This window comes from Paramacrobiotus metropolitanus, unplaced genomic scaffold, assembly GCF_019649055.1.
Source record: "Paramacrobiotus metropolitanus isolate TYO unplaced genomic scaffold, Prichtersi_v1.0 Parri_scaffold0000081, whole genome shotgun sequence".
In the NCBI taxonomy this organism is placed as follows: domain Eukaryota; kingdom Metazoa; phylum Tardigrada; class Eutardigrada; order Parachela; family Macrobiotidae; genus Paramacrobiotus; species Paramacrobiotus metropolitanus.
This window is the reverse complement of record NW_026570301.1, coordinates 143,867-159,741: the sequence shown is the minus strand read 5'-3', so window position 1 is coordinate 159,741 and position 15,875 is coordinate 143,867. Positions and strand designations below refer to the sequence as shown.

The following is a 15,875-nucleotide window of genomic DNA, read 5'->3' as shown; positions in this document are numbered from 1 at the left end:
CCCACAAAGTTGCCATTGATTGCTGTATTAATTTGGTCATGCTTTACACGCCTCTTTACTCCCATTTACTACGTCCACCTGTGATGGCAGACCGGGGTCGCTCAGATAAGCAATATTGGTAGTATCCGGAAGCTGCGAATGCTCTGCAATATCAATAAAAAAATCCGTTCCGCGCTTGCGTACCAGCCAGTATACCATCATTTCACCCTTTCCCTGCAATGAGAGACCAGATTTGTGAAACTCAGTTATTAGTTCATTTCTTCTTATTTTCGTGAAGGCAGCGTAATGGGACAATATGTTCCAGCCAACTTCCAGGATGGGTCCATTGGGGGGTAGTGGGACATGTCGCTTTCAGCCCCATGTTAGATTTTTTTCTGTTTATCTGGGGCGGAAAGTCTAGAAAATTTACCCCTTTCCTCCGTACTTTAGAACAACAAATGCTCAAAAGAAACATTTGTCGCGGTGATTCCAGTTAACTTTGTATTGCTTAGTTGATCTCATGGCATAGCTTTTGGCCACTGCCGAAAGACCCCCAATTTTGAAATGACGTTTTGCGAAAGAGGCGGCTTCCCAACTGATGACTCTATTATTAGTCGGCAGAAGGATTCAGGCGATAGATAAGGTTGCGAGATTCTTGAAAATCTTTTTCTTAAACGTTGACACAAAAAATTACTTTCGGTGCTAGAGGTGTACTATGATTTAGGCAATTACGAGGCAGCGCTTCTTTGACAAAAGTAACTGAATGCACTGATTTCTGACCTATATCTGTGTAATGCAACGGTGTTTCAGATGGGTATTTCGCTGATCTATGTAATGCGTCGAGAATCAAAAACAACCGACGACCATGCTATCCAATTTGAATTCATAGCGAATGGGCCGCGGTCAAATAGAGGGATGACAGGATTCAAATTATTTGATTAGTGTTATTCGTATTTGCGTAATTCTGTAAGTCACAATTTAATCTGGTTTTATTTGATTTATACATATTTTTTGAAGAGCCAAGCCCGTGGACGGGAACTCTCATGTATCCTTATCCCTTAATAACGCAGTAATTACAGATGGCGCGATTTTATAGCAAAGCTACTGTGTTTCCGGTTGTCTGCTGCCTGGGTAATAAGAAATACAAGAAACAGCTGCGGCTTCGCCTCCGCGTTTCTTGTGATCCACTCACTTAGCGATTCTACTCACTGGACAGTAGTGGTAGCTCGGTAACTTACTCACTCAGTTAGCGATTCTGCTCACTGGACAGTAGTGGTAGCTCGGTAACTTACTCACTCAGTTAGCGCTTCTGCTCATTGGATAGTGGTAGCTCGTAACTTACTCACTCAGTTAGCGATCCTGCTCACTGGACAGTAGTGATGGCTGGGTAACTTACTCCCGAGCAGAACCTCTCACTGTCCATTCTGCTCACTGGACAGTGGTAGCTCGCTCACTCACAAATACAAATGCGGCTCTTTGCAATTTTAGCAATTGCTTAGAAGGATGGTCCTGCCAAAATCGAACAGCCCGATGTCCGTATGGTCAATACCTACCATTATATTACGAGTACAAATTTGCCGACAACAAAAATCGAAAAATTAACTTGTGGTTACGTACTTAATTTTGTGGTTGGTGTTGTTCGAAAATAAGTTTAATTTATTCCGTTTAATTTGCGTATTTAATAATTTTTGTTGCATATTGTATCTAGGCAAAATTTTTCTAAGTTCCAAGGTCACCTTGAAACTGGGTTGGATCGTTTGCGGCATCGTGCCGGCACGATTCTGATCGAGCGTGTTCAAAAACAAAAGTCATGTGACGCAGTTCTGGACCACGGCCGGTCTAACTGTGGTATCAGATTTTTTAAAAAGTTCTTGGTTAGAGAGATCTCCAGACTGTGGGGAGGCCGCGCGTAATATTGATCTTCTTCCTAATACATTCGGTTGCATTAAGCATGAAAACCGTTTCATGAAAGCCGAACAAGCAGGCGCGGTCTATCTTCGCTGCAAACCCAAGCCGAATGCAGCAGCTATCGAAATTACTGTTCACAAATATCTCCAGATGCGCTTTAACTTCGAAAATATTTTCGAATACCTGGAAACATTAAGAATTTTCGCTTTAAATACATACTTATGATGTTCCCCGAATTTTTAAAAACAATAAAAGTTCTCGCGGCGACTTTTGTTACCCAACGAACTCAAACCTCGACTCTTTCATTGCAACCGCCATATGGAAATATCTAACGACAACTTTAAAGCATACCACCTAGAACAGTAGAACCCCTAAAACGGCGATATTTGACCCAGTGATCCGGACTTCCCGACGCTTCTGATCACTGCCGTGTTGTAGGAGTACGAGAGGAATGAATAAACATGCCTCTCGTACTCCTAGAGTAATGGCAGTGGTTTGATTAAGTGTCCTGACTTGTGCAGGAAAACCAGCAAACTTCAAATGCGAACGTTGCCCGGGTTGGAATTTTCCGCGTTATATATAAATCGAACCGCATATATAAAATCGCACAGGTTCTAAAAGGAGGGGAAAAGCGGTGCTTCTTTAAGCGAATGCACAGCTCATAGCATTCGCGGCAAATGGTATCGTCACTAGTTTCTAACAATATTCAAATGACTAATAAATAACATGTTAAATTTTGAGGTACGGCGACAAAAGCACTCCAGGTGATCCCTTACCCACCCATAATCACTGTTCTTTCAAGATACTGTCCGGTTACTCTACCTTTACGAGCACGTAATATTTAACGAAGAGCACAGGAAAGGATGTACTTTGATTTGCATCGTTCCACGCTTCTTCAGTTCAAAGTCTTCTGTTGCCACCAAGATATTTCTGGTTTTCTTACTGCACTGAATGCCGAAAGCTAAAAAGATTCGGCAACGTTGTATTATGCACAACATAGGCCGTTGTACACGGATAAAAATAAACCGGTTTTATTATTATAGATGCCTTACGAATGCCGGAAGATTCCATTCTCGATGCTGTATTCACTGCAATAGGCAAGAAAGAACGATACACGCTGATCTCTACGAACTGTCACACATGCTGCAAACTCAGTGTATATCTTTGCATGAATCAAGATTATATTGCAACATCACATTAAACATTAACTATTAGACAGACGAGTATTGTATTTTTCGGTCTCATAACATTTTCGTCGTCTCACCGGTGTCACCAAATATGCAGAATCGTGGCGTATGTAGTCCAACAACGCCGCCCACAACCGGCCCTAAAAGCAGCTCTGGTAATGGTTGTGTAATGTCATAGTGCATTAAAACATCGAGACTGCTGGCGTAAAACACGTCGGTTTTTTAGCCCGCTCTTTGCATTTTTTTCTGCAGCCGCATATCTTTGTGACGGCGACTGCCAATGCATCTTTTTTACTATGGGTGCCTCTTGGCACCGTTTAATTCCTTTACAAACTGAATTTTCTGCGTTCGGCCCGGCCTTAATTTTGTCTGAGTGAAATCGTCGAGTAGACTGGCTATCTAGCCAACCCTCTCCTCTTGCTTTTACGGTATAAAGTCATAAAACACCAGTAATTATTCGGACATTGAAAGCCGAGGCAACGTTTAAAAAATTCAGCCAAATATGCAATTTTCTGACATGTCGCCGCAAAAAATCGTTTTCCAAAAATGCTTGCGAATTTGGTCACTCTGCAATGCTGTACAGCATTCTGAACAAGCTGTAAAACGGCTGCGCTGTAAAACGACGGTGCGGCGTCTGCTGTTCCGGCTAGGTCACGCCAACGTCCGCTTTTTCTCGTAGAAGAAAGCCTATAGCGTACGTACTATACGGTTTGGGCGTGACATTTCTCTCCTTTTCAAGAGGATCATTTACCGGTATTGATCCCGATTCCGATCTTCAGTTTGCGATCGGGCAGCGGAGCAAAGTCCATGTCCATGACCGTCTGCACAATTCGCAATGCCAGGGTGGCGGTTTCACTAGCGTGTTGGTTGCCGTTTTTGGTTGAAATGCCACTGGCAACCTACGGGACAACCGGACTGTGACATTCAACTCACATTGAGACCAAAAACGTATAACCCGCTTGATTAGTTTAGCTGCTGGGATTACAACACAGCAACTGACTTACCATGTATTCTTCGCCACGGTTTTCCACTTTAAACACGTCATAACTCTCTATATAAAGAATGATTATGGGTTTCAGCCTTTCAATACACTACTCAACGGAAAAATAATCTCTTGATTCTCTCAAATAGGAAATGATGTCAGTTTGAACTTAAACGGTACCGGTTAGCGTGTCCAGTGCACTCCAGCATTCACTCACAATCTTGACGACTTCTGTTGGTGGAATTTGAGAGCTGAAAGGCAACAAGAATCAAGAGCCCTGTTGACAGAACTCTGCCGATGCATCACAGATGTTCTTCAGTTATGTGTACGAGCATGCAGTAATCCACCGAATGTTTTGGGCTCTCAAACGGAATGGCAAACAGCAGAGTTAGAAATTTAGAATGGTTAAACACATTCTGAGATAAAAAGGTTTACGAAAATCGACGCTTGGGTCAGTTGGGTGTATGCGAGAATTAGGATGTTTGTCGTTAATAGCCATACGGAAGCGCTTTCTTGAAATTCCAGCCTTACTGGAGCTGAAGCACTTACCATACTACGTGGAAGTCAAATAATCGAACCAACATAATCGTTACTGGGTCATAAGGCTACAAAAAATAGTCGGGCAAAGTGCAACCGGCATTTGAACAAGCGGTGCGATGCATTCCCACCTCACTAAAGTTGCGCTCTCCCGTTTGCTTCATTCTTTCTATGATGTGCCTAGACAAAATCACTTCCGATATCAGAATGCTGTGGTCTGCTCATACAGCACTTCACGTAATGCATTACTTCGGGATCATGGACATCAGCAGTGAATCGCCACGACGCTGCCATTCATTCAGCTTACGGAATGAGACTTCCAGCTGCCTGCTTTTTTCTTCTTCCTTCTGAAAATGTCGGAAGTTGAGTTGCTGAGAATGCCATCCACAGGCGGCTAAATCCGCGGATCCGCTGTGCAAGGGTAGATCACTCAGATAAAAACCTGTGCACTGTAAATCTGACAGGTCATTCAGTCTGCAAAAAAAGTTCGCTGTGAGATACGGTAAGGGTTTGGTGAATATACAGTACGAGTATTTGGCTGCAGCCGGAGCGTGTGTAGCCGGCAGGAAGGTTGACGGGTTGATGGTTGACGCTCAGTGATGGTCATTAGCCTTTCTGATCAACCTTTTTCTAAAGGTCATCAACCTTTCTGCAGAAGGTTATCCTCATAGCTGCTCAACATATTTATCTTTCTGCTCACTGTTTTTCTGTCTAACCTTTCTTAAGGGAAGTGGCCCGGTACATGGTGCCAAATTCGTGTACGTGCACGAAAACTTTCACTTTCGCGCACTCCCAAACACATTTTTCTTTCGGTTTATGACATTCTGTAGCCACAAGATTTGTATACACTGGGGTGAAAACCGTTTGTGCGCGCAACATCCGGTTCGGGAGTTACGGCTGTTAGAAAATTCCAAAAAGTTTAAACGCATTCAGGTGTACCAAAAGTCTCGTTATGGACCGATCTTCCTCAAATTTTGCACCTAAATGCACATAACCACGAAGACCGTTTTTACACCGATCCACTGCTCTCGCATGTTTTTCAAATTTTAAAATGAATTTCAAAAATTTTAAAATTCATTTTAAAATTTGAAAAAAATCATGGAAGTCTGGATCGGTGTAAAAACGATCTGCATGGACTTGCGCATTTACCTGCAAAATTTGATGGAGATCAGTCCATAACGAGACTTTTGGTACACCTGAATGCATTTAAACTTTTTGGAATTTTCTGACAACCATAACTCCCGAACCGGATGTTGCGCGCACAAACGGTTTTCACGCCAGTGTATACAAATCTTCTGGCTGCAGAATGTCATAAACCGAAAGAAAAATGTGTTTGGGAGTGCGCGAAAGTGAAAGTTTTCGTGCATGTACACGAATTTGGCACCATGTACCGGGCCACTTCCTATAATATTAGCACTTTCTTTCTTAATATTTCTTTCTTGGTATCCATTAATTTAAAAATGGCACCATGGTGTGCTTTTGACCTCATTGCGGCTACATATATGAAATCATTTTGCGTTATACTAATGTGCACTCAGAGTAGCCGACCTCACGCTGCAGGGGCTGTTTCTTTTGTTAAAAGCTCAGCTACAATTACTGGAAAGATGCACGAATACGCACTGGCACATCGGAGCGTAAAGTTTCAAACCGAAGGCAAAACCCTCGTTTTCATTGTCGTGTTCGGGCTGCTGGTGCATTTTATCAGTAACAACAATTTTCCGAAGCTTTGTATTTGAGGTCCAATAAACTACACATCTGAGTCTCCTTACTATGCCAAACGCGCTAGTGTTCATAATGCTTTAATCCTTAAGTAGGTTGATGACCTTTAGAAAAAGGTTGATGACCTTCATTGAGCGTCAGCCATCAACCCCTCAACCTTCCTGCCGGCTACAATCGTGCGCTTACGTAGGAGTGGAGCTTATGAATAAAACGCGTTGGGTGGCAATTTTTTTGAATTGTCCTTTGAGCAATACTCGATGGGATGACAGGACCCGCCGTTTGGTTTGAGGATTTTGCACGAGAACAGTGGGTATTGATTCAAGTTCGATGACGACATCTTGCAAATGCAAAATCTACGAAAAGTCGTTTGTAGTGATCGATTACAATCATTGCACTATTGCTTTTTTGGTCGGTACATGGTGTCAAAAATGGGATAAATGCACAAAAACTTTCGCTTTCGCGCACTCCGAATCAGTTTTTTGTAATACTTTATGGAACTTTAAAGCTAAATCATTCTTATACATTGTTCTGAAAACCGTTGGCGCGCGCAACATCCGGTTGCCGAGATATGGCGTACTAAAATAGTGAAAAATTTAAATGCATTGTAGTGTACAAAAAGCCTGGTTATTAACGACTATGTTCGAGAAACGCCGACAAATGGTTTGGGGCAAATGGCCAGCCTCAGCTCGGCCGCGGAGTCTCGTGGTATCGTCAGAACATGCACGGCCACCGGGAAGGAGTGTATGCGTATGCGTGTGCGCGTGTATGCCATCGCGGACACCTGATGCGTGGCCAGGTGTCCTCCCTGATTCGTGGCCAGGGAGGTTGGCGACACCTGATATGTGGCCAGGTGACTCCCACCCAGGGAGTTGGGACCACCACCTGATTCGTGGCCAGGGGGATGAGACTGCCTTCCGGTGCGGTTCTGCGCGTACCATAGCGAGAGAGCTGCGCGAGTGAGGTCAGACCTTTAATTAGAATTGCGTACAGTGCTGCAGATAGAGTTTGATACTTAAACAAAAAATACTTGGAGAACGTTAGAAGCCAGCGACAGGGCGGGAAGGCGGGTAAATGAATTAACACGGCAAATATACACTGAACAATCGTTGAACAGCTTCTAAATTCCAGTCCGCGTGCAAAAGACAAAATGCTAACACAGATCGTGCTACACAACCAGTAAGCCGTCTTCGCGAATGCAGTACACGTAACTAGGCCATCCTCCGCTGAGCGATAGGAAACAGGCAGGTAACTTTTCCAAGAATTGGCCAGGCTGGCTAACGCAGGTACATTCCAAGCCATCAACGGAAGGCGGTAGGTGCTGTTCCGAACAAAAGCTATTGTTCGTGAGCCGCAGAATGAGAGATCAGCCGTGCTGGCGTTTCTCTCACGTCGTTAAAACAAGTTAACGATTAAAACGTTAACTTCAATTAACGACTATGTTCGAGAAACGCCGACAAATGGTTTGGGGCAAATGGCCAGCCTCAGCTCGGCCGCGGAGTCTCGTGGTATCGTCAGAACATGCACGGCCACCGGGAAGGAGTGTATGCGTATGCGTGTGCGCGTGTATGCCATCGCGGACACCTGATGCGTGGCCAGGTGTCCTCCCTGATTCGTGGCCAGGGAGGTTGGCGACACCTGATACGTGGCCAGGTGACTCCCACCCAGGGAGTTGGGACCACCACCTGATTCGTGGCCAGGGGGATGAGACTGCCTTCCGGTGCGGTTCTGCGCGTACCATAGCGAGAGAGCTGCGCGAGTGAGAAGGTGCCCCAAACAATGTGGTACGCGCGGGCGTTGCGAGCGGATGCGGGTTGGATGATGGCGAGGCCGGCTTCGTAGGGAGTAGCAGATGATGGCGAGCCATCGGAAAGGCCCCAAACCATTTGTAGGTTGTTGGTAACGATGAACCTGGAATTCAGTTAGTCAAACAGTGATCGCTCTATCAAATGATTACCCGAAAATAGTAGCCATTGCTTTATTTTCTGAGACCAGCGTGACCGCTTCCGGCATCGCTGGGCTGCGCTGATTCGTGCTCCCGGATGGTGTGGTCAGATGAGCGGCACATTCCACATGCGTGCTTGAATCGACAATTGGATTCGTTCGCACATCGCCCATTGTTCCAATTCCGGCATAAATCTGCTGGGATGTGCTTGAACGCCCGATCCGAATTGGTATCCGCTCGGCTCTGCGCAGTCGACTGGAACTTTTTCGGACAGTCTTGGTCGGTATGGTCAGCCAAAGCTCATTCCCGGCACAGCGGGAGATGCGCGCGAAGCGGTCGACGTGCTACACAGCGGTCCAGCAGGTTTCTGTCTAACCTGTTCCACTCATCGTGATTGGAGTCGCGAATACGGCTGGCACGAAATGTCTTGTCGTACTCCAGCCATACAACCGGTGAATAAACTCCCGCCAATTCGGTGATGATAGTATGATAGGAATCAAGGGGATATTGCAGTGCCGGATGATAAAAACTTCGCACACGGCGAAAAACAATGAAGGCTTCATTCAACAGAGTAAAAGATGTAATCGTGACTTTTTTGGGCTTTGAGTCCGAAAGAACAAAATTGCCATCCCTGATCTCAAATTTCGCTTCGCCTTGAATTGGGGACATGATGCTGTTCGTTCGTAACAGCTTGTCCAAATCGATGTTAATCGTGAGGTCAAACAACTCTTCCAGACATTTCTCGCTGACATAGGGAAACCCAGCTGGCAATGGTGGAGGTTTCTTACCGGTACCGCTCCCCGTGCTTGTAGATGGGTCTGGCTGGGCATCATTTACCTTCTGAGTCAAGTGGGTCAGCTGATTTTGCTGGTTCATCATCAACTGGAGAATCAAGGCCATTTCCGTAGGCTGCGACGGCGGCGGAACAGCATTCGATGTGGCTGGAATATGAATTACATCCCGGTCCTTGCCAGCGACCAAAGACTGCAAATGCTGTTGAGCAGCAGCAATCTGAGCGTCGAGATCACCTGCAGGTTCCGCTGTTACCGTTGGGAAACTATACGCAGGTGGATTATCGGAGATAGGATTGGCAGTGGCCCGTGGGCGACCGCGTGCAGGCCGCTTTGCTGGTCGCATAGGCGCGGTGGAGTTTCTTGTGGTTCCTCTTCCTCTTCCAGACATAATGATGTATGAAATATATGCAGCGCAATCAATTATGAATTAAAACAACTGGAACAGCTTGAATTGAATAAATGAATTAACACGGCAAATATACACTGAACAATCGTTGAACAGCTTCTAAATTCCAGTCCGCGTGCAAAAGACAAAATGCTAACACAGATCGTGCTACACAACCAGTAAGCCGTCTTCGCGAATGCAGTACACGTAACTAGGCCATCCTCCGCTGAGCGATAGGAAACAGGCAGGTAACTTTTCCAAGAATTGGCCAGGCTGGCTAACGCAGGTACATTCCAAGCCATCAACGGAAGGCGGTAGGTGCTGTTCCGAACAAAAGCTATTGTTCGTGAGCCGCAGAATGAGAGATCAGCCGTGCTGGCGTTTCTCTCACGTCGTTAAAACAAGTTAACGATTAAAACGTTAACTTCAATTACCCGATCTTCTGGAAACTTTGCTGCAAAACACATGTGGCCATAAAGTCGAACGTGAACCAATTTTAGCTTTGTAGCAATCTCTCATAATTTTAAAATTAATTCCAGAATTTAGCTTGCTTAGAGCGTTGAAAATTCGAGAATGCATATTGACAAAAATTCTCAGAAAAACTATTTATTTTTATTAGCTGTGAACAGAAGTTTAAAATTGTGAGGAGCCTGTGGCAGCTAGGGTTGTCATCCCACCAAGGTTTTGAAGGTGGGATGTGATGGGAACGTGAACAGGAAGTGATGTGATTGGTGGGATAGATTATTAATTTATTGAATAATTTCTGACATATTTTTCACAACAAAAAATTCATAAACTTTATGCTAACTTTTTTCAACACAGATGCCTTTCAAAAAATTTGAAAAACCGACGCAACTAGTTAAACTACAAACAAGGTGACATCAGTTCAGAGCCAAAACTCGCGAGCAGCGGAGTCTTATGGTTCTCGCAGTTTTGCAGCAGTTCGCAAGAAGTGCAAAGCCGTTGGCGGATTTTGTCAAGTACCGTACTGAATCTTGTCATCATCTTCCTCTACGGTCACTTCAGCTGTTCAGCATCCCAATCTCCGGCCATTTTGTCAGATAATTTACAAAATCAAATACCGCCAAATCACAGTGACGGTACTAAACTGCTACAAGTTTTGCAAATATTTTTTAATTAAATCAAATCAAACCAGAGGCGAATCAAGTGACTTTTCGCATTTCTCGAATCAAAACTGCTCTACCTCAGGATTCTTTAGAAATGCAGAAATGTTGTTAAAAATGTACAAACAGCCGATGCGCTATAGTTTAGGGAATCAGATCGGATTTTAGCGCTTTCATTTTTAACAATAAAAATTCATCCCATCACATCACCGTCCCGTCACTCATCACATTTTTTTAACACGCCCGCAATTGTTCAGCATGATGGGATTGTGAGCAGGAAAACGGCGTGATTGTGAAACTGTGTGACGACGTGATGACAACCCTAGTGGCAGCCATACGTTTGTATATGTAGGTCTAACGGGTGTTTGAAGAGCCAAAACAGTCCAATAAACCTTTAGTACTCGCAATGAAAAGGATACACTACTCTGTATAGCTTAGTTAAAACATGGAACAACGTACAAAAGTTCCTACTACGAAATTCAGGAGGCTAACTCCTGACTGATTGCGTGCGAAGTGCCACGAAAACAAACATGATTTATAAAATTTCTGGGGAAAATAACTGCTTTTAGTTATTTATCTTACGTACTTGCATCCAAGCAATTGTTTTCTTGGTGTCAAGGTCACTCCAAAATTTGGTTTGATCGTTTGCGGCATCGTAACGGCACGCGTCTGGACGAACAAATTTAAAAACAAAAATGATATGATCTAGTTCTGGACCGAAGCCGATCTATCTATGCTGGCGTTGTCCGTTTAAAAAAATTTAATATGTTTTGGTTATTGAGATCTTCAACTATGAGGAGACCGATCTTATGCATCTTTTTCTTAAGTTTTCTTAATGAGGTAATTATTTTATCAAAATGTCCATAAATAAATATTTTATTTATGATTATATTATGATTTTATCAAAATACATACATAATATAATAACTTTATTAAAATTCACACACAGTCGAACTAGACGCAAAACAGGTACCCCGGCTTTATCAGAACGATTACCTGGGCTTTATCAGCACTATAAGGTCAATGCCTAAAATGTTAGAGTAATGCGAATAAACTTGATTTTTAGGATGTGCTGCATGATAACAATTATTTTGTTCGCTCGTTTGCCATAAGGGTCTGGGATAGTGAGACCTGTGCTAGTCAATCTATGGCACAGGTTTTCTGAATCATAAGTAATGAGGTGTAATCATAAGTAATCACACCTCTTCGAACTTGAAGTCAAATGTAGGATGGGATGGTCGAAAAAATTTCGCCAATGGGCTGCCGGCAACTTTTTCTTCAAACAATCGTTCGAGCTGGATACTGCACATCCGGACAATCAGCTGCTCGTCCAGGACTGTAATAAAGACACACTGCAGACATCGTCCATAATCCTTCAAGAAGTACTACGTGATTAATATCTTACTAGGAACACGAGACTAAAGCCCCGCGGTTACACTGTTACGGGTCTTATGACACCATCTGCATGTGTACGTCATACCACTAAGAACAGTACGCAGCTTAAACTGAGATCAATCCAACTCACACAGGCTAAAGGGCAGAATACTGAAAAATGTCTGGGGTTTAAGGCAAGGGAACCGCGGTGCAAACTTGCGATTGAAACCGGATATTGAGCTCACATATCCGGTGTTGGGAAAATGCAGACGTAATTCTGTCCGGTAGGATCCGCGCTGGGACAGCTCGCGCTCTTCCATCACGTTAACATTGAAGTAGGGCATTTTGAAGAATTTACTGTTACCGGCTAATTCTTTCAGCTGTACGAGAAAAAAAATGTATTCACATGTTTTGACTTCTGACTCTTTGTCAAGATTAAATTATTATAACACCGTATGACATTTTTATGTCAGATAGCAAGTGAATAGATATTAGTGATCAGGTTTAAGTATTATTCAGTGACTTTATCATTTCGATCATTTCGGTTTTATCATTTCTTTAGAATTTTTCATGATGACAGTTAAACGACAGTTTTATATCATTTATTCGGTGATTATAACTGCAAATGGAATTGCAGTTATATTTCGCTGTTACCTGGCCGGTTACATAAGGAGCGAAGCCTTGCCGCACCGATTCATATTGCAGCACCATGCCGGACGAATCCTCAGCGACAACCACAAAAGATGGATGAATCATGCGGGGATAGCTGTAGCGCATGCAGTGATGAAGATGATTCAAGTCGCGAATTAAATCACGAAAATGCCGGCCACACAAGCGAAGAATCTGCATATCTCCCATGTGATATATATCAAAAGTTTAGAACATTTATGCAAATATAGTTGTACGTGTCCATCAACGTATTATTTACCCTGTCATGTCCATATGTGTGGCAGTACTGCAATAAAAATAAATAAACCTTTTGCTGTTAACAGGATGCTTGGCAGGAAGACGTTTTGGTAGGTGTTGCATATTAGTCACATTTAACACGATTAGTCAGCTTTAGCACGTCTCCTAATGGTCGTAAACCGGCTTACAGTAAATAGAGAAAATGCCCAGTCCGCCTGGTGTTGCGGTTGGACGTGCAGGTCGATCGTTAAATTACGCATAGTACGCTACACTCTGGACTAAATTGACGTCCTCACCATTATGAACTGTGATTAGCCCGATTAGCCGAATAATGGGCCAGGTCAATTGCTTTTGGGTAACCATTGCGCGTCGGGTAACGGAGAAGCGCGTAAAAATCTGTCCATGACTCAGCGAAAAAATTATCGTCCAATCGTAAGTCGAGTACGCTTCCGTGGCAAGAAAGAAATTGAACAACTGAAAAACCGAAGTGGAACCGAAAGTTTTATTTTTGATGCTTTAATGTGGTAATACGTCAAAAAAGTTAATTCTGAGTTTACGAGTGTGCATCTGGGTCGCTGGATGCACTTTTGGTTCAAACAAACAAAATTTTGTTCATCTGTGCAGGAGAGTACGAGTTACTCGTAGTTTGGGTAACGGTTGCGCTTCGATTTCGAAGCGCAACGGTTACACGCACGGGTAAGCTGAAAACCCATCCCAGAATTCTGGTTTACCAATCAAATCGTTTACCTGCTTACGCGCCGTGACGTCATGTTTTTTTACCCGACTGCCGCTTACGCGTCTTACGCGGCTTACACAGAGCAATTGACCTGGCCCAATAACTGTGCAGCTAAGTTTTGCGGCCTCTGTCTGGAGACATCTTCCGTAGTAATAACAACTCAGTCAGAAAAAGGACACTTCTTTCTGTGAATTCAAAGCATGGAAGCCGTCGTATGCTTTTCAAGGCTGCATTAGTGTGATGCATCGTTTTTGCTCTTTTATTGGTAAAGTAGCTTATAGCAAACCGTTAGATCAAAAGTTTTATTTAGTAAATTTGTGCTTATACGGTTGAATAACAACATTACAGCAAATATGGCACATACAGGTCAGGCGGATTTATTTCTGAGTAGAGAGCGAGTACTGAAAGACGGAAATAGGCTATGCTTGCAGAGCATACTCAGGTAATTCAACATTTGAGTCTGATCTACTGAAATAATTGTAAAGCGATGTAGCCGATTTGTTTCCTTAAGGACTGCAGAAAGCCCAATAATTACTGTTCACAGCCTCTTATTTGGCCCAGTTTGAAGACATTGACGTCATCAGTGAATACCAAATGACAGTGTCGCTCGGTATTCAGTGATGATGTCAACATGACCCCTGAGACTTTCGCAGTATCCATAAATTCGCTGTTCGATCAGCTTAAACGTTTGACCGCTTATTGCCGGTGACTGCACATCCCTGCTATAATAAGGTCACATTGCAGAATGCCGAAATTACATACCAGGACGAACATCCTCCCGAAAAGCTCCAAATAATACTCGGGCTCTTTGTCCTCTTCCAGCACCCGGGCGGCGGTTTGTACCAGTGCCTTCACATACTTATCTGGATAGAGTTCATGCGTATTAAAAACGGTGACCGGGATACCGGCACATTCGATGATCTCTTGATAAAGCAGATCGCCATAGGTCTGCTGCAGACAGGCAGCCATTGACTGGATGATCATGCCGTACATGCTGCGCAGATAAAGGAATAATCAGCAAGTCTCTGTGACAGCGCTTACTCGCGCATCGCACAACACGACCAATTTCCGGCTGTCTATCACTGTTACATTATACGCTCAGCCGGCTCAGTTTCGCCATCCCCGTCATTCTGTCGTTTGACGGGAAGAAAATGAAGGTAAGCGTGGTCCGATGTGATAGCCTGATGAACAGCTCGGCAAGGGGCTGTCTTGTTGAACAGCTACTGCGCTTTAATTAATTGCCCAACCGCTGTAACAAAACTAATGGCTGACAACCTGGAAGCGTCTGGAGGCTGATCTTTTGTACGCGTACGCAGCTTTAGCGAACAATTGATTGGCTGGCGTAGCGCGCATTAGTTGGGACAATTCTCGGCCTCCACAGCTGAAAAATTGAAGTGAAGGGCTTTTTCAAGGTTAATTTCCTTAATGATCCAACTGCACCAGCAGCATTTACCCTTTAGGCTGCTGCAAAGGAATCCATGTTATGTCTCACTGCGTGTACTGGATGTGTGACGCTTTTAATCAAAAATTAGCACGCCACATGTAATCTTTCAGCGAGCAGGGCTGTCACGATGACTCACATACATGAGGCCACCACGTGCCCGTCAAGGTCGAACGCCAAGGACAATGCAGTTATAACTGCGTCATAATTACTCATTCTTGCATCATAATGACATCATAGGGATGATTCACGATCACACCCCAACCGGCTTCGATCCATATATAAAGAGCCCACCAAAGACATTCAATTCAGTCCAGTATCAGTCGAGTATCGTTCTGTCTAGTGATCACTTCTAATAGTATACTGTAGTGGGCAATGGTCAAAGATTATTAAAAGGTCGTGTACACCTGGTTGTTTGGTTCATTTGTAATCTACATAGGTACTGGTCATCGTTGACCTTTACATAGGGCTCATATACACACAACACACAGAATAGGTCACACACAGGTAAAAGAACTCGTCACACCATTGTTGTGACAAATTGGCGTGAAGGATGAACCTGTTAGTGTGACCTTTGAATGGATTGAAGTTATATGTTATTGATTTATATTGGATTATTGTACTGGATTGCTGGGAAATTTATTAAGTGCACAATTATTAAATGAATTTTGTATAAGTTTTGGATTTGTCCTCGAGGAAATTTTTAATACAAGCCCACTTGCGGCACAGGTATTGTAAAGTGGTCCTACTGACCATAGGTCACTTTCATTACAGATAGTCGCAGACGACACAGGTATCTGTCTGTTGTTGTTACCTGGTCCGTAATAGCGCAGCTGCATACAGATAGTCGTATGATTTTGA

At 43.7% G+C, this 15,875-nt stretch overlaps 1 protein-coding gene across 1 annotated transcript; it reads right to left on the bottom strand.

Annotated features, from left to right (window-relative positions):
• Positions 1-36: 36 nt before the first annotated feature.
• Positions 37-14,566, bottom strand: LOC129595687 (uncharacterized). Its single transcript, XM_055492767.1, is given in 19 exon segments — positions 37-213; positions 2,757-2,848; positions 2,940-2,975; positions 3,152-3,214; positions 3,826-3,973; positions 4,079-4,125; positions 4,237-4,307; positions 4,606-4,773; positions 4,843-5,067; positions 6,499-6,665; positions 6,968-7,260; positions 7,955-8,220; positions 8,631-9,311; positions 9,606-9,754; positions 11,760-11,893; positions 12,083-12,311; positions 12,586-12,774; positions 12,860-12,886; positions 14,336-14,566. Coding segments are annotated over 19 exon segments (3,393 nt in total).
• Between the last annotated feature and the right edge of the window lie 1,309 nt (positions 14,567-15,875).